We start from the raw sequence: 24,529 nt of genomic DNA, 5'->3' as shown, positions 1-24,529 counted from the left end.
TTTTTCTTAAAAAATTTTTTTAAAAAAAGGGCTTTCTGGAAACTACAACCTTGGGGCTTGGTATAAATGGAAATAACTCTGGCTTTTGCCTTTGTTTTTAATACACAACTAATTTCAGTGGTGCGGGTTGTCCTGAAAGTGACCAGTTAACCCCAGGGGAGCAGAAATAACAACGAACCCAGAAGAACAGAACTGCAGGATGGCCAACATGTGGCTGTCTTGACAGGTGTGTGCAGGCAGGTGTTTCAGGGACAGGAGAAGACAATGCCTTGCATAACACAGCAGGGCACAGAAGTCAAGGGGCACCACAGCTGGTCTGGAAATGAATCGACAGACACAAATGGTCCCTAAGCACCTGCTACATACCAGGAATGGTGCTTGCCTTCAGGACCACACAAGTCAGTAAGGCAGCCTCTGCCCTCAAGGATCTGCATCAGGAGGCAAAGACAAATGTTGTGCAAGGAAGCAGGGGTGTGTTCCGAAGGCTATCCTAGCGCAACAAGGCCACCCTCGCACCCAGGTGTTCTGGGACAGCACCCTCTGAGAAAGAGCAGAGAAATGAGGCACAGCAGGGAGAGCATAGGCAAAGGTGACAACTGACCTGGTCGCACAATGAGCTAACCAGCCCCTTGTGGGCCAGAGCTCAGACGGCCCCTGACCTCAAGTGTACGCAGAAGAATGGAGGAGGCAGGGGGTGCAAGGACTTGTGGCTGAGGCCTCCCCTCAGCCTAAGGTGGCAGTTCTCACACTTTATATCGCCCAAGCAGGATCCTCAAGTGTGTTTAAAATGCATGTTCCCAGGTCCTAACACCACAACTCTGACTCCAGGATTAGAGAGGAGTCAAAAAGTGCCTGCTGGCTGGTTGGAGGACTGAGAGGGCAACCCTGTAATTGTCATCTCTCATCTAGAGGTGAGCTTCTGCTTCCTTTCCCATTAAAAAGCCAACGAAACCATAGTTTTCAAGCAGCTGTGTCAGCCTACCACCCTGCAGTGGCCCAAGTTCAATGTCCTCCCTTCCCCCAGCTTCCGGTTTCCACCAAGCACTTCACACCTCCCTATTGTAAACCTGTCCAGAGAAATTACCCTGCCTGCGTTTGCACAGCCTCAGCACTGCATTTCTGTCTAATTTATGGCTGCAAGGCTCAGTTGGCAAAGGCCGACTTGTCCTGGAGCAGAGGATTCAGGAGAAAACAGTGAGACCCTGCGAAAATTGCATCTGCTCAAGCAAATTCTCCCATTCTCCTTTGGCAAACACTGTGGGATGCACACCCCTGAACAGTCAAGACCCTGGACTCACTCAAGAATGAGCACTGCTCTCTTCTGCCAGTTGGCCCTTCCCTGGGGATTACAGGTGAGTTGGGGGTGGAGAGGGTGGAGACAGCTTACTACCAAGCCAAGTACTGCCCCTTGTGATTTCGCCTGAAGATTTTCAAAAGTCTTTAAAAAAAAAAAAAAATCTGAGAAATTGAACTCTTCTCATCTGATGAACGGCAACCCAGCTTCAGGAATACACCACACCATTTCAAGCTCTCCTGACCGTCTCTTTTTAAAACACGCCCTGCTCACAACAGAGCAAGAGGATGACAAGTGACCCACCAAAAACATGGGCCAATGATCCCAACAGGCATTCCTCCAGAGAAGATACACAAATGGTCAATCAGCATGGGAAAAGCTGACCAGTCCCCGTAGGGAACCACCAACCAAAACCACAATGGGATGCCACTTCACATGCAATGGGACAGCTAAAAGCAAAAAAAGACAAGACAGTAACAAGTACTGGTGACACTGTGGAGAGATGGGGACCACCCTGCACTGGCAGAAGTACAAAATGATGCACACAGCATCTACAGACAACAGTCTAGCAATTCCTAAAAAAACCCAAACACAGTTATAGGTGATCCAGCAATTTCACTCTTAGAGAAATACATCCACACAAAAACCTGGACACATTCACAGCACAGACAAAAAAGTGGAGATGACTCAAGTGTTCAACAACTAACGAACAGACAAAACACAGTGTATTTCTAAACGACAGAACATGATTCAAGCGCAGAAAGCAATGGAGGACCTGATACAAGCAACAGTGTGGAAGAACACTGAGCACATTATGCTCCAAGCAGCCAGACACAAAGGCCACATACTGCCTGGTTTACATGTAGTGAGATGTCCAGACTCGGCAAACCCATCGAGACAGCAAGCAGGTGCTGCCGTGAGTGAGGAAGGCAGGAAGGATTGGGGGTGGGGACTGCTAGTGGGCACCGGATTCTGTTTTGGAGGTGCTAAAAATGTTCTAGAACTGGTGGTGATGACTGTACAACTGTCGGTGTATTAAAAACCTAGAATCCCAAAACTCAAAAGGATGAGTTTTGTGGTATTTGTATTACATCTCAAGAAAGCTCTCACTTAATAACAACACAAAAGTCCTGAAGCCTTAGCAGGCCCTCAAAATTCCAGACCGAAAATGCCGCCTGGCTACTTCTGCACCACAAAAATGCAGTAACAACCTTTTCCTCTAAGTGCTAGAAGATAAATGGAATAGGAACAAAATATCCAGTTAAGATGGTCAAGCCACAAAAGCGCCCTAAAAATCCATCCCAGCCCACCAATGAGCTCCTCTCCACTTCCCCAACTGTTCGACACGACCAAGCTCTGGCCATAAACCCAACAGATGTAGGAAGCCTCAGCTGCAGCTTATCCTCCTGCAGAAAACAAATTCTGGGAATTCCAAACCAGCATTTCCTTTCTTCTTTTCTCAGTAACTATTTCATAAGGCTATGGAAAGCAGGGCTCCCGATGGCCGGCCATTCAAAAACCAAGAACAAGCCGGAAGGCAAGGGGAAACAGCTCCACAATGGGGAGGGCAAAAAGCAGTCTGATTAAGATCTAAGCCCCTTCTGTGACGGGGGGCAGATTTTAGAAAAACGGCATGCTATTTCTGGAAAAGTCCCTCTGGACAAAAAGTAGGGTGGGGGAGGGGGTTTCACCATAAGTTTTAGCGGTACATTAAAATTGGCCGACGATGACGGACAACGGATCTGTTTAGCCGCCGCCTCCCCCACCCCCACACAGGTAAGCTGGTCCTTGACCACCCAGGGCAGGGTCCTCTCGGTCCCTGCGGGACCACACCACAACTCTGTCCTTGCCAGCCAAGATGTGGTTAACCGGGAAGCCCAAAGTCTCACGGGGCCAGGACGCTACCCAACATCAAAGAGATTCCAGTTGCTCCCCGTGTGCAATAAACCGCGTGCACCCAACATCATTCACACTTCGAGAGTGCAAAGTTCACTCCGACACTGGTGGCTTTCTCATTCGGCAGCCTTTTTGGCAAGTGCCCCTTGGCCCGGTGCTTCATTAATGTATAATCTGAACATTAAAAGCATTGTTCCACCTTCAAGGGCGGCTGGGGCCCATTTAATAAAGCTGACGGGGTCCCCGGGGGCGGGGTGGGGGACCACCTTGAAAACTGGCAGAGAATTCAAAGATGCGCAGCCCACAGGTATGTGTGAACACGCACGCACACACACGCACACACAGTTAAGTATTGCACAAGACGGCTGTGATATTCCCACGTGGCACAGGGGCAACATATAAGCGGTGATCTCACCGCAGAGAGCTGACCTGGCACTGCGTTCCCATTCATCCTTTCAACACCAAAGCACTCCTTACCTCCGCCACCTTGACAGCAAGGAGGGAGCGAGCAGGGAAGGGGTGTCCTCCACAGGACCAGGGCGTCTGTGAGCACGCTGCCTCCGCGCGCTAGCTTTCACTTTTCCAATCAGACGCACACAACTCGCTTTGGAGGCCGTGTTTACTTTGCTGAAAGCCACATTCTAAACACGGGCTCGTTTGTAGGGGGGAAGTAGCCTACAGTCCAACCTTGTTTATGCTCCAAGAAGGTTTGACAGAGAAACCACATCAATTTGTTTTAAAATAATTTCCATTTGCTGGAAGCTGTTCCTGAAGGGTTCTCAGCCACGCTAATCTGCTCTGATTCCTACCAGCTGTAGGTACCAGGCGCTGTGGCCACAGAGAGGGCGGCCAGGGCCCCGGGCAGCCTGGCTCTGCAGAGGCTGAGGCAGCCCGAGACCCACAAAGCCACTGCAGCATTCCCTGGGGCACGCGCCGTCAGCACAGGGGACAGACTAACACACCCTGCTTCAGAGCCAAAACTTGTGACGTGCCCATGGGGAGCGCAGAGCTTCGGGCACTTACACCTGCGCTCTCGTGGAAGCGACCGTCTCTAGTCCTCGACACCTGTCCCTGTGCTCCCGGCCCGAAGTCCACAGCCAAGGGCCCAGAGCTAATTCATACCAAACTAACCCATCATGCTGAATGTCAAAAAAAGGAAGCAAACCTCCAAAAAAGGACTGTGTGGGTGTGATCTATGTAAAGTCTTCAGCCTTACCATCCAACGAATGACAGAGTCACCAAGGCAAGGCAATTCTCATGTACTGAATCAGTGACAAGCGTTACGTCAACAACAGCACCTAGTACTTGATGGAGTGTGGGGGAAAAACAAGCTCAAGTTCACAAACTGGAAGCCTCTGTCTCTCAGGGGCAGTAACACCAAAAGTTTTAAGAATTTGCACAGCTGGAGCAATCTATACTTAGTAATTCATCCTAAGGAAGGAACAGATGTATAAACATCAGGAATCTATCAAAGTTTAAGTAAAAACTCAATGTTCAATCAGGTAAAGTTTAATTATGACTTCAGCCACATTAAAAAAAAAAAAACTTAAAATCAGAGAAAATATAACTGAGTCTTTAATAGAAGTCAAAATACATATCCAATATCTGACATGTCTGGGGCTCTACATACCAAAGTGATCAGATTACTGGATGGTAACAAATTACTCTCTTCTTTTGTAGTTTCTACTCTTTTCACGAATATCCTAACATTGGTTATCAGAAAATTACATTTATGTGAGAGGTAGAGTTACAGAGAGAGAGAGACAGAGAGATCTTCCATCTGCTGGTTCACTCCCCTAAATGGCCACAATGGCCAGAGCTGGGCCGATGCAAAGCCAAGAGCTTCTTCTAGGTCTCCCACATGAGCGGCAAGGGCCCAAACACTTGGGCCATTTTCTACTGCTTTCTCAGGCCATAGCAGAGAGCTGGATCGGAAATGTAACAGCCATATGGGCACCCACAGGTGGAGGTTTAACCTACAATTCCACAACACCGGCCTGAAAATTACATATATTTAAAGACATGGTCACCAGGCTAACAGGTCAATGGCACAATCGTCCCACTATACAGTAACCCTACCCGCTACCCCAGCTCACCAGGTACAATCAGCTTCCCCACAGAGCCACATCCCAAGATCTCAGTAACCCATCGAAATTCAAACGTCCCGAGGCTGCTCACCAGCCAGAACAGTCTGTCCTTGCCTTCTCTCTGGGAGGCTGCGCGGAATAGACCACCCTGAGGCCGGTTAGCAATGACCCCTCTGCCAGAGGGAGACCTTGTATGAGGGGTAGAGGCTGAGGCCTCACTCCTGTGGTCCATGTGAAAAGGGCCTGGGGTTAAATCACCTGCCACGACACTTCTAACAATCTATGCTGTTCCTCGGGCTCGGGAACCTACCCTTCGTGCCCTTACCAGTCGCCCTGGTCAAGGAAAGCAGCCTTTTCCCTTGCCAGCTGCAAAAAGGGAGAAAAATCACTCTGGCCTGGTCAAACTTTTTCTCAAAGGAGGGGTCTTAGCAAAGCAACCAAGAAGCCAAGCAACCAAAACCAGCTGCCTGGCGACGGCTCAGCATAAACTGAGCAGAATGACCACAAGGGGAAGAAGAGTGTCTAGACAGCCTGGGTCTGTGTGCGAAGCAACACGCCCTCCTCACAGTGTCAGCTCTGAAAACACAGGCAGGCTCCACCACAGGGCTCCAGCCAAGGAGCAGATGAGAGACCACGTGAACAGCTGGGGAGGCCTCACCGAGTGCAACACGCAGGAGCCTGGTCACGCCAGGCCCACCTGCCAAGGACAGTCACCCAGGCCCAGTAGGGAAGCCATGCCCAGGGACCCCTGCAGGAGAAGGCTGCATGCGGTGCTACAGCTGTAAAGGAATTCCAGGGACAACACTTGCATGTGGGATTTTAAAGCCACCTTCCCAAAATTTGTAGGGACTACAAAGACTGCCAGCTCTTAACGTGGCAGGTAAACAGCCTCTCTGCCATCTTCTCTTCTCCAGTTTTATTTGTCTTGTCTTTGCACCCACTTCTGTCAATTTTTCAACATTGGTATTCTGGTAGGGAAACTCAAGAAACTACCAAACAGACAAGATACAAACTTAGGCAATGCACAGACATCGGCACTCTGGGAGGTCCACATCGCTCTGCTGGTCTGGGAAAGCTATTTCCATAGGACTACACAGAACCAACGCCAATACCCGCATCTCCATCAGTATCTCTACACAGCAGAGTGACTCCCCAGAATTCGTACTAGATTCTGGGAATACAAGGGTGGATCAGAAGCAAGGTTGGTCCCTGCTTTTAGGGAGCTTACAGACAAACGGGGAAGTCACTTCTTAATTAAACAATCACACGAAACTTTAGCGTAACTACTGCAGAATCCACAGGATGAGAAGCTGAACTAAAGGGGACGTCAGCCTTGGTTTCCAGGGGAGGGGACACTGAAGATGCCTGCATGCACAGGGGTTTGCGAGGCAAAGCAGGAAAACCTTTCTCCTGGGAGAGGCAACAGCATGTGAGGGGCGTGGGACACAACTTGGAAAAGCCCCACGTGGTGGCCAGGGTAGGTGGGGTCAGGATGAAGCTGGAGGGGTTGCGGGGCGGGGGTGGGGGGGTGGGGGGGTGAGATAGCCAGAGCTCTGGGGACAGCCAGAGCTTTAAGCGGTGGGATTTTCCTGTTCCAATCTGTCACTCTGCCAAGACCCTGGGGGCTGGGGACAGATATGAGTGCAAAGCTCTGTGTTCCTCCTAAGGTCTAAGCAACACAAGAGAAACATGAAATCACTGATAAATTCCACCTTTCTTCCTCCCTCTCCTGGTTGAATCCCTTTTTCCAAGTAATGAAGGGGCAGGGGCAGGGGCAGGGGCAGTGGGTCACTGATGGCCACAGAAGTCCCCCAGGACCACATGCATCTCCCAGCACCACCCAATCCAAGGCATGCCAAGGATTTCAGGCAGAGTGTAAACTCCATCGGCAGGCTAAACTGTTTATATGTTCTTGAGTTAAAAATACACCACTGGGGTCAGCGTTAACACCAGGGCCTTATCACCAAGGCTGTTTGTGAGCTGGTTACACAAAGCCGGACGACGACTCGCCCATCTTTCAGACGTATCTCAATCTGCAAATTGTCTAACGATGCATCAGTGAGATTATAATAAAGCCACCAAATACACACGCATTTGAGAAAAACACTTTCCAAACCCAAGGATACTTTGCTGTTTATAAATAGTTTACTTTTTTTTGATCCCCAAGCATATAATATTCGCAGTTGCTCCAGAAACCAAAGAAACATGGAACAGGAACACAAACCACAACCTAACAGAAACAATAAACAACAGATGGCAAGACATATGCGCAAGCTACCACCCCCTTCAACAAAGAGGCAAACCAAAAATGGATTTTGACACAGAAGCCTCCCATGGTCTCCAAAACCGTGTCAAAGCCACCGTTTACAGAATGCCGGCCCTATGGCCAGACCCCCGCTGGGTGCTTTATGCCACCAAAGGGTTGAAGAACCAGTTGCTCTGGGCCAATCACTGGTCTCAAGGAATTCACAGGCTGAGGGGAAGGCCAGAAGGCAGGCAGCCTTAGTCTTATATCCTTTCTAAACACAACCATGTGAAGGCAGATCTGGGTTCTAACTGGCAACTGCTACCTCCTCCATCATTCTACCACTCTGGGCCTCGCGCTTAACACGGAGGTACAGACAGGCAGTTTTAGGGATAGCAATTCTGACACTGCAGCTTAGGAAGTCTACATCCCATACTATAGGGCCTGGGTTCGAATCTCCACTCCACTCGAGATGCCAGCTTCCTGCTAATGCATGTCCTGGGAGGCAGCAGGTGTCCCTGCCACCGACACAGGAGACCCAACTTTAGTTCCCAGCTCCCAGCTTCAGCCTGGCCCAGAGTTCAGGCTGTTCTGTGCATATGGGAAGGTGACCAGTAGATGGAAGCCATCTCTCTCGCTCACTCTCGTTCTCTTTCAAATAAACTGAATCAAAGAAAAAAGGCTTAAGACTCAAGACTTCTCCTTCAGGTGAGCCAGCCATTATTAGAACGACAGCACTTCCTCTTGGAGAAAAAAAATTTAAAAAGGTCACCTGTTCTCCTCCTTCCTCTCTACACCCCAAATAAGAACACTAGAATTAAAAAAAAAAAAGTTTAACATATTTCATAGGATTAACGATGATTAAATCAGTTGACATGCACGTTTCCTGCTGTAATTCTGCACACTGGTACTGCTGTAAGTACAATAGGCAGCCCTCCTCATGCTGTTGTGTTATTTCATTTTTGTCCTCAGAACGAGCTTAGTGACATAGGCACTACAATCACACTCATTTTCTGTAGGAGGAAAGTGAGGCGGAGGGAAGCCAGGAGAACGCCCAAGGCCACCCAGGCAGCCGGGCTGCCGCTCTGCTCCCTGTGCCACCTAACACCATGCCACTTCGTCCTCCCCACGCCTCTCCCCAATCAGACTCCCAGCCGGAGTCCACAGAGGAGGAGGATACAATGTGGTCTCCTAATGGCCCCCCCAAACAATGCAAGGCTCCAGGCTTCCCACTGGTGCGCACGGCCTGCACTTTCTCAAAGAGCTCAAGATAAATGCTTACATAAATACAGACTCTTAGCTCACAGGTGCCGTAACTCCTGATTCTGATCAGTCGATGTCGATGACGTTCTTCAAAATGTCACCATCTGTCGAAGCAAATGTTTGGCTCCGTGGTTAAGATACCACCTGGGACACTTGCATCCTAGTTCAAGTTCCGGCTCCACTTCTGAACCAGCTCCCTACTAATGCACACCCTGGGAGGTAACAGTGATTAACTCAGGTATCTGAGTTCCTACCATCCACATGGGAGACTGGATTGGGTTCCAGGCACCTGGTTCAGCCTGGTCCTAACCCAGCTGTTGTGGGCATTCGTGGAACAAACTGAGCGACAGAAGCTCTCTGATTTTCTGCTTTTCAAGTAAAGTGAAAATAGGTTAATTTTGTAAAATGTCATCTGTCTCAAAACAAAGAGCAGAGGCCCCAATAGAGAAGTGTGGCTACGCTATTGCTTTCCATAAATGGACATGTCTATTTTAGGTACCATAATCTCATGTCCAATCACTCTGCCAATTTCATCTCATTGCTAATTTTTGTAAACTCTGACTAGAATTTTCCAACTACACTGTAACTTTAAGCTTTTGTGTTTCTTCTGCATTTGCAAAGAATGCCATTTCCCAATATATAACTCCCAGATGTAGAATTCGCAGATGATTCATCTCACAGAACAAGTGTTCTGAGACATCAGCTCCAAATAGAGGAAAAACTTGGAATTCCCTTCTCCCTCAAAGTAAGAACTCGCCTGGATGGGCCTGGCTCAGCAGCGTTTGTTTTCAATTATATTCCCAAGTTCTTTTAACAATAACTGCACGGCGTCTGGCAGCGACACGTCTGATTCTTTGAAGTGGTTCTCAAGCAGAGTAGAAAACAGGGGGGACGGGAAAGGAAGGAGGCCCATCCGCGGTTTCTGTCGCAGGTCAAGTATTCCCTTCCCAAGTTCTGACACGAAATCAGACAAACCCCAGGCTTCCACGGCTCACGCCGCAGGAGTCCACACTCAGAGGACCGGATTCACCCCTGTACCCATGCGCTTCCAGTGGGGGTCAAGCAGATCCCCAGCACAGAGGAAATGGCCTTGTTGTTGTTCATCTAAATTCTAAACACACTTGCGCTCAGCCCTGCACACAGGTCAACTATGAATTGCCACAGGAGCCTTGGCAAACCTCAGCACCCCACTGTGGGTTCTCATCTGTGGGATCCTTCGTGCCCTCAAAGGATGGACCAAGCCCCCAAGCAAGTCCGCCAACAAACGAGAAGCCAGCAAGGAATGCTTGGGTACGTGAAGCTGAACGACACTGGTTACTTCCAAGTCGAAAAGGAGGGGGAAAAACAAAGAACAGACGGGAGGAATGTGTGTAAAGTTACCAAGTCAAATAGGCTCAGAATTCTCTGGAAGAAGACTAGATACGAATAATAAATCCAGAACACGTGAATTACCGAGGGAATATCTGACAATGACATAGTAGGCCCGTCGATCTCAGAAAGCACAATGGGAAAAGATTATGTTCAGGTCTTAAAGAGAGAATGTTTACCCTCCCCCACCCTCCACACACACACAAGTTTAGGTGTTATTTACTTATTTGATAGTTACATAGAGAGAAGGAGAGGCAGAGAGAGAAAAGAGGTCTTCCATCCAATGGCTCTCTCCCCAGTTAGCCGTAATGGTCAGAGCTGTGCCAATCCAAAGCCAAGAGCCAGGAGCTTCCTCCAGGTCTTCCCACATGGGTGCAGGAGCCCAATGACTTGGGCCATCTTCTACTGCTTTCCCAGGCCACAGCAGAGAACTGGATCAGAAGAGGAGTACCGTGTCTCAAACCAGCACCCATAGAGGATGCCAGCACTGCACCGGCCCCAGGAAGTAGACCAAGAAGAAACCCATGAAAACCTTGGTATATGGGTAAATGTGGTATGAACTTTACCGAGGGAGGGGGGGAGAGAGAGGCAGGGAGGGAAGAAGGGAGGGAGGAAGAGAGAGGGAGAGAGGGAGGAAGGGGGGAGGAAGAGAGATGCTGCCTGCCACTGTCCTAAGAAATGACTCCCCGGAGGCTGGAGTTAGAGCAGCGGGTTATGCCACCCCTGCAACGCCAGCATCAGATACTGAAGCACCAGTTGAAGTCCCAGCTGCTCTGCTTCTGACCCAGCTGCCTGCTGCACCTGGGAAAGCAACAGATGGTCCAACCCACCCACATGGGAGACCCATATGCCTAAATGCAGCTCCAGGCTCCCAGTTTCAGCCTGGCCTAGCCCTGGCTACTGTGGTCATCTGGGGAGTAAATCAGCAGGCAGAACATTGCTTTCTGTCACTGTGCCTTTTAAATAAATAAATAAAGAATAAAGAAAAGGCAGTAGCCTTTAGAAAACTTCACTTTTAATGTATTTCATATTTTTATAACCCTACGTTCTTACAGAGTTAAATCAAAGACACCAAGTTTTCAGTTTCTGCTGTTTTCTTCTACAGTGTTCTTTGGACCAGAGAGGGAAAGGAGGGGAAGGCTGGGATCCAATGTTTCAGACTTCAGATTTTTCTTCAGATCCTGGAATACCTACACAGACAACATGAGGTACCTTGGAGAGGGGATCCAAGCCTGATCACAAAATACAGGTTTTATACACATACCTTGTGTGTACATCCTGAAGGTGATTTCATACAGTGTTTGTCGTAACTGTTGCAGATGAAGCAAAGTTCCACAGTACGGAATTTTCCCAAGCTGAATTTCTGACTCATATGCCATTGCTCTGTGGATTTTACACTAGGAATGCTCAGCACATAACCTTCTCTGTGGAGAACTCAATGACACCTAACGGCCCAGAAAAGGACCCCTGGATGAGGCCCCCGGGGACAGTCGTCTCCCTTTGCTGCCCAGCGCATCCAGTGAACACACAGCACAGAAACACTGACCATGCCAAGAGAGCTGTAACAAGGTAGCCTTGCCAGAAATCAACTTTTTTTTTTTTTTTTTTTAAGATTTTATTTATTTGAAAGGAAGAGTTACTGAGATAGAGACAGAGAGCTCTTCCATCCCTTGGTTCAGTCCCTGTATGACCTCAACAGCCAGGGCTGGGCCAAGCCACAAACAGGAGCCTAGAACTCCCTCCAGGTCTCCAATGTGAGTGCCAGGAGTCCAAGCTCTGGGGCCATCTTCCCCTCCTTTCCCAGGTGCATTAGCTGGGGGCCAGATGGGAAGTGGAGTAGCCATTTATGGGATGCTGGCGTCGTGGGCAGAGGCTTAACCCCACTGTGCCACACCAGTCCCCAGTCTGCTGATTCTCACTGTACAATGCACAGTGAGTTTGTGTGCTTCCTGCTTCAATTAGGATAGACTCAGAAACCGGAAAAGGAGGTGTCTGAGAAGCCACACCCACATCCCCCTTGGAGATAGGGAAAGAGGCGGCCAGCATCTCCCACTGTCAGGCAGTGAGGTAGTGGGGACAGAGCATCACAGGCTCTGAGGCCCAACCGGGTGCTGTTTCTCATTCCACCGCATTCTTGCCTTGGTGGCTTTTTATTTTTTTAATTTATTTTTTCTGACAGATCAAGTTAGACAGTGAGAGAGAGACAGAGACAAAGGTCTTCCTTCCATTGGTTCACCCCCAAAATGGTTGCCACAGCCAGAGCTGCACCGATCCGAAGCCAGGAGCCAGCCGCTTCCTCCGGGTCTCCCTTGCGGGTGTAGGGCCCAAGCACTTGGGCCATCCTCCACTGCCTTCCCGGGCCACAGCAGAGAGCTGGACTGGAAGAGGAGCAACCAGGACTAGAACCTGGCACCCATATGGGATGCCGGCGCCACAGGCGGAGGATTAACCAAATGAGCCATGCTGCCGGCCCACCTTGGTGGTTTTAAGAAAATTAATTTCTTCCTTTTAGGTGAATAGTTTGTTCCTTCTTTGGGCAAGTACCCCTTTAAGAAACTTGAGGAATGTGAGCTCCTCTGTAGCCACAGGATGCACTGAGCACCAACAGATTCCAAATACAAAAAAGTTCCCTAAACACCCCTCCCCGCTAAGTGACACCAGATAGTCTTTATTTTAGGAAGTTATGAATTGGATATAATTCAATAATTAAATATTGTTTCAAATGGACTTATCAAAGAATCCAAAAATCTACACAGGACAGTTTGATTCTTCTGTTGTACAAGGCACAAAGCCATCAAGGAGGCCAAACCACCACGGCTGAGAATTCCACATGGACACAAAAAAATGAGCAGACAGAGGAGTGTGGGTGAAGCAGACCTGGGAGCCACACACAGTCCTGCTTTCCGGATCTCTTCTCTGGAGCAGAAAACACCGTCCATTCCACTCAAGCTGCAGCTTCTGCATCCATCACTTGGTTGCATCAACAACCCACTTCCTGGAAGCAGTGAGCTCTTCTGGCTGTTTATGAAGTTTTGCAAGCGCCGGGAGTTTGTGTGCCAGAAACTCACACCAGCCCAGGTGGAAGGAAGAAATCACAAACATAAAAATCTTTTTATTAAATTGTAAAAAAGAAAAGAAGATGCATGATAGCAGATCAAGGTGCTGCACTGCTGAAATAAAATGAGAAGAACCAAGTTCTCCAAATCCACAAACCCATCCTTAAACGCACACTCAGAATCTCTCGGCTGTAAGTTTTTGCCCTCATCAATTTTTCTTAAACCCTCTGGAGACTGCTTCTGCTTTTCTAAAGAGAACCTGCTGGTGATGGTATGTAAGGAAATAGTACACAGATTTAATGAAGCTTAATAGATCCATGAATTTCAACTGACCGTGCTGGACAGCTTTTTAAACCACGAACACTCCATCACCTACCAGGAATTAGATTCTCACCGATAGAACAAGCTATGATGAACTGAACGGGACTGGGAGGCCTGGAGTAACTCCCCCTCAGATTCCACATTAAGCTGCAGCCTGCATGAAATCTCTCCAAAAGAGCCCCCAAGGGCCAGTGTTGGGGTGCAGTGGGTTAAGCAGCTGCCCGAGACACTGGCATTCGGGGAGTGAGGGTAAGTCCTGGCTGCCCCACTTCCGATCCAGCTTCCTGCTAATACCCCTGGAAAAGCAGAAGGCGGCCCAATTAACTGGGCCTCTGGCCTATATGGGAGAACCAGATGGAGTTCTAGGCTCCTGGCTACTGCATGGCCTAACCCTGACCAATGTGGCCATTTGGGGAATGTACAGACGGATGGAAGCTTTCTCTCCCTGCCTGTCCCTCTCTCTTTCAAATAAATCTTTTTTTTTTTTTTTTAAAGAGCCCCCTACTCAACAACGTAGTTCTTTTCTTTTTGAAGATTTGTTCACAGGGTGCCTCTAACCCTATTTAAGGCAGCCACAAGTAGCCACAGCTGGAAGGTCAGGCCTCGCAAAGTAAACAGTGGTTAACGCAGTTCAGACTCCTGACTTAACTATAACCAATGGCTAATTATCCCTCTATTCAGCAAGACCCGAAGCATTATTTTAAAATGATCTATTCATAACTACGTTTGTTCACTGATGGGTTCTAATCAGCAATTAATAGCTTGGTAGAAACCTCCCAATTAAGAGCTACACGAAGAGAGGACAATCATGCACATTCTGACAAAGGACTCTGGGACAAAAGAATTTCCTAAGCACCTCTCACAAAAAAGGAACAATGAAACCCTGAAATTTTGAGAACATATAAACTAGACGGCACACAGTGTGCGTCCAATAAACATTCTGTAAATATACAGCTTACCAAAATTCCCTTTAAAAAAAAAATGTTTTCAAATGCTGTTTAAATTTACATTTCTTAAAACCATCCTATAATTAATAGGACAGTAAGTGAATTAGATATCAATAAAGTGGTTAATTTTAAAAAAGAGAGAGAGAGAGAGAGCACCTTATCCATATGCAGATGAAACAGTATGACCTGCTCTTGGGGCAAAGATCAAGCAAGACAGGCCAAGACCTCAAGATTGCTGGAGCTGTGAGACAGGTACAAAGAGATCACTACAGTATGCACTCCACAGGGTTGGGTCTGTCCATCTCCATAATAAAGAGAAAAACAGGAAAGCAAAAACATCCTAAACCAGCAGAACTGAGTCAGTTCATTTCAAGTACCTGGCTGCATGTCAAATGTCTCCTTAATTCAGGTTTTTTTTTTTTTTTTTTTTTTTTATGTTTCAGGTCATCTCCTAAGAAAAAGCTGGATCTGCAGCAGCCTACTTGCCTAGTCACAAGCTGGTTCCCAAAAAGCAAAGCCAGCAAGTCAGCTTCTTCTTATCCAGCCCAAAGTGCTAATACTTAAGATACGAATGCTTCCATACAGAGCACTGGAACTGCAAGATTTGGAACCAGAGCAAGATTATCTATCCCCCAGTTCCAAAGTGCTCAATCCTTCTCATCATGTCTAACAGGCTATCACCGAGTAGGTAATCCAGGAGAAACGATTTATCAGTGCAACTGTACATTCCGGCCAAGATAAGCACTAAGTGATTTGAACAGCAAATTATAAATTGGTGGAAAGAGCAAAGGACAGGAAGCGAAGGTGGGAAGGGAACTTGCTAAACACTGCATAAAGGAGTTTTAGAAGACAGAGTTGTGACATTTTGGCGTTTTCTTAAAACCAGCTACAAGAGGAGGGAAATCTCAGTATCTCCACTTTGTGTCAGTGCCCAGCAAAAAAATTCTGCTTGTGGGAAAGATCCTCACTTATTTCATTCATTTTCTTTCTCCTATGAGACCTGGATAAAGAAAAAGAGTTACAGATCATAAAAGATTAGCGACCCACATACTGTGAAAGTTTAAAGTAGAATCAAGGCAAAAGCACTTAAAGGACAAGCCACATTTTTTGGAAACCCTCTAAACACTGCCTTTTTGCCAAAACAAACTGAACAAGCAGTGATTGGAACCCGCATCCTGGTTCATAAGGAAACCAAACTGTATTAGGACCTTCAGAGATGAAGGGATTGGTTGTTCGCACAATGGGCCTTACCGGTTATGCTAGATTAAATAGTAATAAAGACGCAAACAATCGTAGCCCTTCATGTGGGCAAGGCTGTGACTCAAGGCCATTCACTGGGGAAGGGATTCAGACACAGGTGCACAAAGAGCAACAGCAAACGGTAAACGGCTTTTGAGGTGGCATCCTTGCCAGATTCCTCGAACGACCTGGTGTTCGCTGCCCTGTGTCCCCTGCAAAGTTACCGTCGGATCTAAACAGACCCCAACAAATGAAAAGGGTTCTCTGCATACAACCCGACAGTGGTATCCGTCCCCCACCCCCTAGTCTTTCCAAACATAAATGAGCAAGGTCAGGATGCAGCCATCTCTAAAGTTTGTAACCTGACCGCACCTTGAAGAGCACACCTGCATTTTTCCAAGCTATTGACTGTAGGGCTCCGTTCCAATGAAACCCTGGGAAATAATAGGATAAAATGATTAGTTTAAGGGTCTCTCACTTCCCTGCCTCCTTCCCACATCCCACTTCCCAAAAGAATAACGTTAAATAGGCACAAGTATTTGTACAACTGGAAGAGTTTTAGCAACTACCTCAATCATGTTTGCTAATTGTATAATTTGCTGCAACCGGTCACAGCTTCCAGACCGTTCCATCTGCAACTTCCAAGGGAACGTAAAATTTCACTTGGTGCACTTTATATTTATCACCAAAATCCTTTTGAGAGAAGGTTGCTTGGGTTGTGAGCTCTGCACATCACACTCCTTTCTATTAGGAAGCTGACCACTGCCCAGGAGAGTGGCCATGAGAAGATACAAAATTTTGAGCTACTGAGGACTTAATCTTCAAAATGTTATTCACAATCAAGTTGATGGGCCCACATTGAGGAACTAGGCTGAGCACTTACGTCACCTAACTCTGTCCTCGTGGCAATGTTAAGCTAGAACGGAATCCTCTTTTCATCGAGAAAGGCAAGGGGCCAGTGCTGTGGCACAGTGGGTTAAGCAACCACCTGTGATGCCAACACCCTGTATGAGTGCTGGTTCGAGTCCTGGCTGCTCCATTTCTGATCCAGATCCCTGCTAATGTACCTGGGAAAGCAAGCAGAAGATGGCCCAACTGCTTGGGCCACTGCCATCCATGTTGAAGACCCACACAGTTCTAGGATCCTGGCTTCAGTCTGGCTAAGCCCCATCTGTTGCAACTACTGGGTAGTGAACCAGTGGATGGCATGATCTCCTCTCTAACTCTGCTTTTCAAATAAAACAATAAATGTTTTTAAAAGAAAAAAGAAAAAGGTCTTCCCAAAACCACACATATATTTGGAGAGGACCCTAAAAATAACTTTAAACTTCTTCCTCACGGCTCCCTGGAGAAGCATGTGGGCCGCATGTGACCACCAGTGACAAGGGCACCTCCACTGCCTCTCAAGTCATAACCCAGAGAAAATGCCCATTGAGAGGAGTAAAAGAATAATTTGCACAGAACAAAAAATACAAAACTCAAGAAGTTGGAGAAAGAGCTGTTCTTTAAAAAATGACTTTTGTAAGCAGGTAGAGTGTGCACTCTGAGTAAAGTACTTGGATAAAACCAGAGTATTAAATGATAGACTAGAAACATACAAGGCAGATACAGTTCACCAAAAGGGACAAAAAGCAGCAACTATCAAAGAGACTTATGACAAACTGCCACGTTCCTTTTTTCCTGCACTCTTTACTGACCAATTCGTTTTGCTTGATGACGACAATGGCCGTGTGTCAAGTTCTGCAGCAGAAAACTTCTCAGCCACATAAATGGCCACATAAATGGCCGAGAAAGTGGCCAGTCTGGACAGCTATACTCGGCAGCTATATAAAATTCTTTGGGCATAAAACATTACGCAGGTTCCAGAGGATAGACTATCATAAAAATTTTAACTTCTGGTCTTCAAAGTGCTCTTTTTTGCAAAGCAGACAACAATAAATCTGAGTTTCTTATTGATTCCTGTCAGTTAACTTGAAACAAAAGCAGAAGATGATCACATTCGTAATATCTAGGCACTGAAGCCATGAGGCAATGGGGTGGACCTCATGGCACAAATGCCATGCTTACATAAAAAAACCAACACCAACAGTGCCTAAGTTTCCCACAGGCCAGGGAGCATCTGAGACTTTCAGGGATTTGCTCTCCTCTGCCTGGGAATTTTCCTTCTCTCCTAGATTCTGTCTCAAGACAATGCCTTGGGCCTTGGAAGCCGCATCCACTGTAAACAGCTCTGAATATTAACACAGCCCAGAGACCCCCAGGGTTGCAAATTGCAGTCACTGCGGAGAGGGAAGGTCCCCAGTGACTAAATGTCACCAAGCTCATTCAAAAGAAGCTGAAAGTTAGGTATGGCCTTGAAACTTACTGTTCTTTCAACTATGGGGTAAGTCATAGGAATCTCTTTAATGTTTCAAATACATAAGAAGAAAAAAAAAAGACCCTAGTATAACCAACATCCTTTATTGCTTACAGCAACTTTCAAGTCAGTGAATTCCTTTTCTTGATTTCTCTCTCCTGCCATAGGCTATTTTCCACAATCTCCATGCAGACTTCCCACAGAACAGACCTTCAGGGCTTTAGCAGGTGCAAGACACTGGGCCAGGTGCATTGTTAAGGCACACAAAACCCTAGTGCTCTCTCCCGCATTCCTGTCCACCCTGAAAGAGAGGATGCTGAAAAGACTTGGCACCAAGGAGACACCTCTGCAGAATAGGGGAGAGGCCCTTCCATTGTGAGCAGTGTCTGAGGGAGAGAAAGGTCAGCCAGAGGCCTTCCCCGTGAGCTCAGAGAAGCTGCCCAGGAACCCAAGCGGAGGAATTAACCCTGGAGGGAGGGGGCTGGAGAGCGGGGACACACACAGGGACAGCCACGAGAAGCCTGCTGGCACACACTCCACTACACTTTCTACATCCTTTTTAAGGTATTCCCAAGGACCCGGTAGCACATTAAAAGCCTCAAGTTTGGGAAATGCAGTAACCACATGTAATTACAAGAGATGAACACACTTCTTTTTGAAAGGATCCTCTGGAAAAGGAGGCAGCAATGGCTTTGACAAGTCCTAAAGGCAACAGAGACACTGTGTGGCAGTCCAGGGTCCACAATGGCGTTCTCTGGACACTTCCTAATTGCACAGGTCTCAAAACTGAAATGTTATGGGCCTAACTGCATAGCAGCAGGACTTCCACAGCGAGCCTCTCTCTCAGGGCAATCACTGCTACTTGCCACAATCCTCTACTTTAAAGACACAGAACCAGCAACAGACACGTTTTCCACCAGCCTTGAGAGGGAAGTCACGCCAGCCTTCTAACACCTGTTGCAAAGGATTCAGCTCAGGCTCCCCCCTGAGCATGGGACTCAATGCAGATTCCGCCCCCCACTCCCTAGTTGGAAAAAAACCTCTGGCAGGGCCCACAAATCTGAAGATGTTCAAGGACTGCTGGGCTCTTCTGAAGTGATGCAGACAAAAAAAATCTGGGCAGAAGGCTGTTCCAGACAACAATCTGTGTACTTCATTTAAAAAATAAAAATAAGGAACTTTAGTTTAGGTTCTGGAACAATTTGGTCACCTGCACTTGAAATCTAATTTGCATCAACAGGATGGGAAGTGTTTTCCCAACCCTTAATTCACAGCACCCTGCACACCTGGGCCTAGGAGCACAGCTGTAAAATCTGCAAGACAAAGGCCTTCTTGGCCTCACCAGGACAATGGCAAAGAGGTCTGTGTTTATTCTGTAATGGAACCCTAAGCACCACTTACACGCCAACATCAGCAAGGGCAGATTTCAGCTACAGACACATCCTACAGAGACCCAAATCAGTAACTCACCTTCATGTGGCTTGGGATACCTCCCCATCTGGGGTCCCCTTGTGAAAGGCCTGGCTTTTGAAAGCCCCTCCAGTGAGAACAAGAATCAGGGTTTCTCCCTAAGGGGCTGCCTGCCTGCCCGCCCCATCACGACCCAACAGGCCATCTGACAACGTTTCAGCTGGTAATATTTTGTGACTCAAATTTATCCCAGGTGAGCATCTAAGGTGACTGAATTTAGTAATTCTTCCAGATTCTGAAGCCAGGCTCTTGAAAATAATTTCAAAGAAAGCAAACGTCTGAATTCTAGGAAGTGCAACTTCTTCTAAGGTTCTGGGAAGTTGGAATAAGGCTTGGCAGTGCATGGTGCTATTTATGAACGTGTTGGTTGGACCATGCGAATCTCACCTACGTAATGGTGATGGGAGACTCAGCTGTGCTGGACCATTACAACTATAAGTTACTGTGCTGAATAAGCCCTCCTAGGCCCCAGGAATCAACCTATTTCCCCCTCTATCAGCGCCATCCCTTTTCATCTTTTTACACTGCATTTACATTCACTATTAAAATGTTTTACTTTCCTTATGCCAGGCCTAAGAACAACTCCAAAATTAGATGCACCATTAACAAAAGCTTAAAAAAAAATTCATAAAGTCACAGGTCCCCTGCTATCTCAAACCCACAGATTGAAATTGTTTGAACTAGCTGCAGTAAATCTAGTTCATGGGCTTATAAACTAGCTCAAAACATTTCCTAGAAACAACTTGGTGAAAGTACAAGTTATTTTCTTAAATTATACACCAAGACTTTTTCCCCTCAAATCTTGCTCTATCATAGCCAGAAATGTAAGTCAGATACACCCTTAGGGACATTTCAGGACAACACTGATGGTTTAAATTCAGTAAACCTGAAGACCAGGGGGAAAAAATTGCTAGATTTTCCTTGTTCAAAAATAAAACGCCCTCACAAATATATTTCAAAGGACAACCATTTCATATGTGAAGTGTTGTCACGTACTGTCCAGAAATCACACTGCTCACACCTTAAAATCTAAAGTTAACACCTAATGAATATCATCAAGTCTCCTGAAGCTCAAAATTCCTGGCTAGATATTTACCAATGATCAAACGTGTAAAACAGAAAACACGGCAATTTTAAATTATTTGAAGCCATGTGAAAAGGTACTTCCAGGAACCCTAAAATACAACCAGTGTGTTCTGCGCCAAAGACTGGCAACACAAAGTAGGACTTATGACCACAGAAAAGTGCAAATAAAAAGACACCCCGTCCTCTCCAGGAAGTTACCACTTTGGAACTAAGCGCCTTCCCTACAACGCCACAGACATAGGGCACCGGCTGAACAGGTGAACGCTTAAGAGTTTATTCTGATTCTGTCCACGTGATTCTATGTAGTGGGGAAAAGAAAAATTAAGCTTAATTACGTAAAGGAAAAACTTCAACACCCCAGGCTGCCTGCAATCCAATAACCGCTAAGTTTCATCTCGTAGCCCTCCTACAGCCACTGCCTGCGCGAAAACCCACCTGTGGCCACCAAACTTTCACTGAGTTTCCGGCGCCGAAGTAGCAGATACCAAAGACAAACCTAACTGTCAGTAACCCGCCCTGGGCAGCAACAGAACTCTGCAGCTCTCGCTCCTGAGGCAGGCCGTCACGTGGACCAAGTTAGAGACTAGTGAGAGACACAGGCGCTGCAACGTAAAAGGAACGAACTTTTCTCGCCCTCGCGGCTGCAGCCTGTGTTCTCAAGCCACAGGTGTTGGTTAAAACGTGTCACCGGTTTTCTCTTTTTAAAACAAATGAATGTCACGCCTGAGGTGACTGCTGTACCTCTTCTATAGTCCAGGAAAGAGGTCCAGTCACTCAACCGAAAAGCAAGACTATGCCAGCGAGGCCTTTTCTGGAACTGCTGATAACTGGATCTTCAAGAAGCAGAGGGCAGCCCTCCCATCCTACCACGTTCACAGAAGTCTACGGTCTTTTTCTCGGACCCAATCTCCAGCAAGAAGCACCCCACCCCCCACTAAATCCTGATAGGCCTAAGTCCTGACAGCACAGGAAAGACCCTACCTCAGGTCAAGCCAACTGCTCTAATCCGCCAGACCCATGGCACTCGCTCCAAAACTAACTTGCACCATTTATGGAGGAGAGACTCTCGGGGGGGCTGGGGGGCACCCCCGCCCCGGGATCACCAAGCCCAACGGAGCCCTGAGGACAGACAAGAAGGGTCTGGAACACAGTTCCCTAAAAATGCCAAGAAGGCGGAAAACGACCCACTCCCAGCGCTCAGGGACCTCTGAGAATCCACAGAGCCCTCCACTGAGGAAGGCTGCCTCCTGCTCCAGCCGGATCCGAGGCCGGCCACTAAGACCGCCCTGGATCAGAAAGGGGCTGCCCAGACGGGAGCCGCAACCTTCATTCATTGTCCACTTGGTCCACAAGACCAAGGAGCTCAAGACACCAGAGATGGCTGACACAGGAGGGCAAACAAGAAACGGACCCGAGACCCCACGCTCACTCCCTCACACCCGGGCCATACCGCGAACTCGCGCCTCCCAGCTTCTCCCTCGCTGGCCCTGGACCACCCTGGGGACGCGCGCCCGCGCACCTCCACACCCTCACCTGGCGCGCTCGCGCACCCCACACCACCTAGACCCTCAACTGTGTACCCCCGGGACCGCCCACGAGGCACACTCATTCATCTGCAAACCTTCACGACCCACGCCCGTCCGCCGCCGGACTCCCCGAGGCGCACTCTTCGCTCCCCCACACCTCCATGCCAAATCTTCCACACACACAACCCGACCTGCACCCCCTGCCGCCCAGTGTCCCCAAGTGACAGCGTCCCGGGGCGCAGGGAGGGCGGACAGGGTGACACACTCACAGGCTCCGCGTCCAGGCGGGCAGGTCCCCGGGAAGCGCCGCCAGCCCGCGCCCGCCGCAGTCCAGCGAGTCCCCGGCGCAAGTGCAGGCAGCCGCGCAGGGCTCGCGCGGGCCGGCCGCTGCGGTCGCAGGTTCCAGCCGCAGCAGCAGCAGCAGACACAGGAGAAGAAGGCAAGGCGAGCGACGCGGGGCCCCGAGCGCTCCCCGGACCGGCCGCGCCATCTTGTCTGAAGCGCGTTGCGAACTCCGGGCGCGGGGACTACGAGGTCCCGAGCGGGTGCAGGCGCGCACGGCCCCGGTGGGGGCTCCCCTCAGTAGTAGGCTCCGCGTCGGGGCATGGCCGGCCGCACAAGTTCTCTCCGCGGACGCGGCGTCGGCGCTCAGAGGGCCCCCAGTGCCCGGGCCGTTCCGCAGCGCCCGGCGGGGGTCGCGAACCCCGCGCCCATCCGGGCCGACCCGCGTGCGCTCTCCGCAGACCCCACAGGTCCGGGCAAGGGGTGCTCGGCCGCCGCTACTCGTCCTCCTGGCGCGCTCTGGGCCGGCTCCGGAGCCCCCGCGCACGGCCAAGTGCCGCTGCCCCCGCTGCTAGAAGGAAGGCGCTCAGCCTCGCAGCCGGAGCTCGGCGCCGGCGGGCATCTTCTTCGTGGCTCCCGGCACGCAGCTGTAGAACCCGTGCTGGACCGGGCGGCTAACCCTGCGTTCGGAGGACCCCGTGCGCCTTGCTGTCCCAGCAGCGCGAGCGAAGCGCGCGCGCGCGCGCTCTGTTTCGGGCTTCGCACCGCTCCCCGGCGCAGCGAGAGTCGCGCAGACCTCGCGGATGAACAATCAGCCGCTCGCCTCCAGCCTCCCCGCGGCCCAGCCCGGCTAGATCTCCCAGGCCCCGCCTCCGGCCGCTTGCCCTCACACACCCCTCGGCTGCGCGCCCGGCGGCCGCCTGCCGGCCCACGTTGGATGCTTTGCAACAGCGCCTCGCCACGCCCCCTAGCCTCCCGCTCATTGGCTGCCGGAGTCCACGGCGGTCATCCTCAGAGGCCATTGGAGCGCTCACCAAGATCCCGCCCCTCCCGCGTTGCCGGCCACCCCGCCCCCACTCTCTTTTCCCACCCAAGGTGTGAAGGGTGGGGGCCTGGGAGGGGAAAGAGAGGGGCGTCCCCTGACTCTTAAAGGCGACGTAGCGGTTGTAGGTGAGAATGGGGAGGCGCGCTGAGAAGAGGAGGCGACGTGAAGATAACACTCCCGGTCGGAGAGAAAGTTGGTTAAGAGGGTGACACCCTGCTTTGGAGCTGTCTGCCCCAGAGGTTTCTGCCCTCCTCCTCAAAGCTGCAAACTGGAACTCGGGATTCAGAGCAAACCGGCACCCATTGGTCAGGTGCCTTTTCAGGAACAAAGAGAGATTTAAAATTTCACACATTTCCTCCAGATTGGAACATCCTAGTTATTTCATTTGGGGTGGCCCCCTTGCTCCTTGCACAGCGTGGAGTTCCTTCCTGCCCCTGATTGCTTCTTGATGTCTAACACCCAGCAACATCCAGCAGTATGTCCTTGCGTGCCAAAATGTACTGCAGAAACCAAGTGTCGCAGGTGCACTGCCCCCCTGCTCCTTGCCTAGTTAAGTTGAAAGATACTTCTGGAAATGTTCCAGCTTTCGATAAAGGACTTGTTTATCATTGTTGTCGGTTTGTCTTTTTTAAAATCAGAGCCCAAACCCAGTTTATATGGAGCCACACAGTACTCCTGAGAGATTTAAAAGGAGAAATGTTACAAAACTTCCAACTGTGGCTCTTACAGGTCAGAAGACAGTAGCCATGTGTGATGACGGTGCACAGAAACAGTAAGGCAAATGCAGAGAGAAAGAGAGAGAGAGAGAGAGAGAGAGAGAGAGAGAGAGAGAGGAAAAGATTAGCACTGTAATATATAGCTGCCCCCCTGGGCATTTTGGTTTGCCGGTGTCTCATATCCCTTCCCAAGAATGTGCAAGTTTGTAACATAACTGCACATGTTGTCAGGAAAATTAAGCAATGCAAGTGTGCTGAACAAATCTTTGCTCCACCAGGTTAAATCTGACTTGTGTTTTATGGAAACGAAAAGATCTTCCCTAGGAAGAAAA

The 24,529-nt window shown here is 49.0% G+C and overlaps 1 protein-coding gene across 4 annotated transcripts in view; it reads right to left on the bottom strand.

Annotated features, from left to right (window-relative positions):
• LRIG1 (leucine rich repeats and immunoglobulin like domains 1) overlaps positions 1 to 23,385 on the bottom strand; it is a 118,384-nt gene extending 94,999 nt beyond the window's left edge. The window contains exon 1 of one of the 4 annotated variants that reach the window (XM_089305442.1): positions 23,331 to 23,385. Coding sequence is in view for 1 of the 4 variants with exons in the window: in XM_002713424.6 (XP_002713470.1) it covers positions 22,424 to 22,644 (221 nt within the window). In the remaining 3 variants the exon portion in view is untranslated. Of the gene's footprint in view, positions 1 to 3,667; positions 4,109 to 21,063; positions 21,274 to 22,423; positions 23,310 to 23,330 lie in introns of those variants that run through there. The other 3 variants (XM_002713424.6, XM_070050621.2, XM_070050622.2) reach the window with 3 other exon arrangements.
• Between the last annotated feature and the right edge of the window lie 1,144 nt (positions 23,386 to 24,529).

Source organism: Oryctolagus cuniculus, chromosome 10 (assembly GCF_051225735.1).
Source record: "Oryctolagus cuniculus isolate XC-2025 breed Fujian yellow rabbit chromosome 10, ASM5122573v1, whole genome shotgun sequence".
In the NCBI taxonomy this organism is placed as follows: Eukaryota; Metazoa; Chordata; class Mammalia; order Lagomorpha; family Leporidae; genus Oryctolagus; species Oryctolagus cuniculus.
The sequence above is the reverse complement of the archived record's forward strand: the minus strand, read 5'-3'. Positions and strand labels throughout refer to the sequence as shown.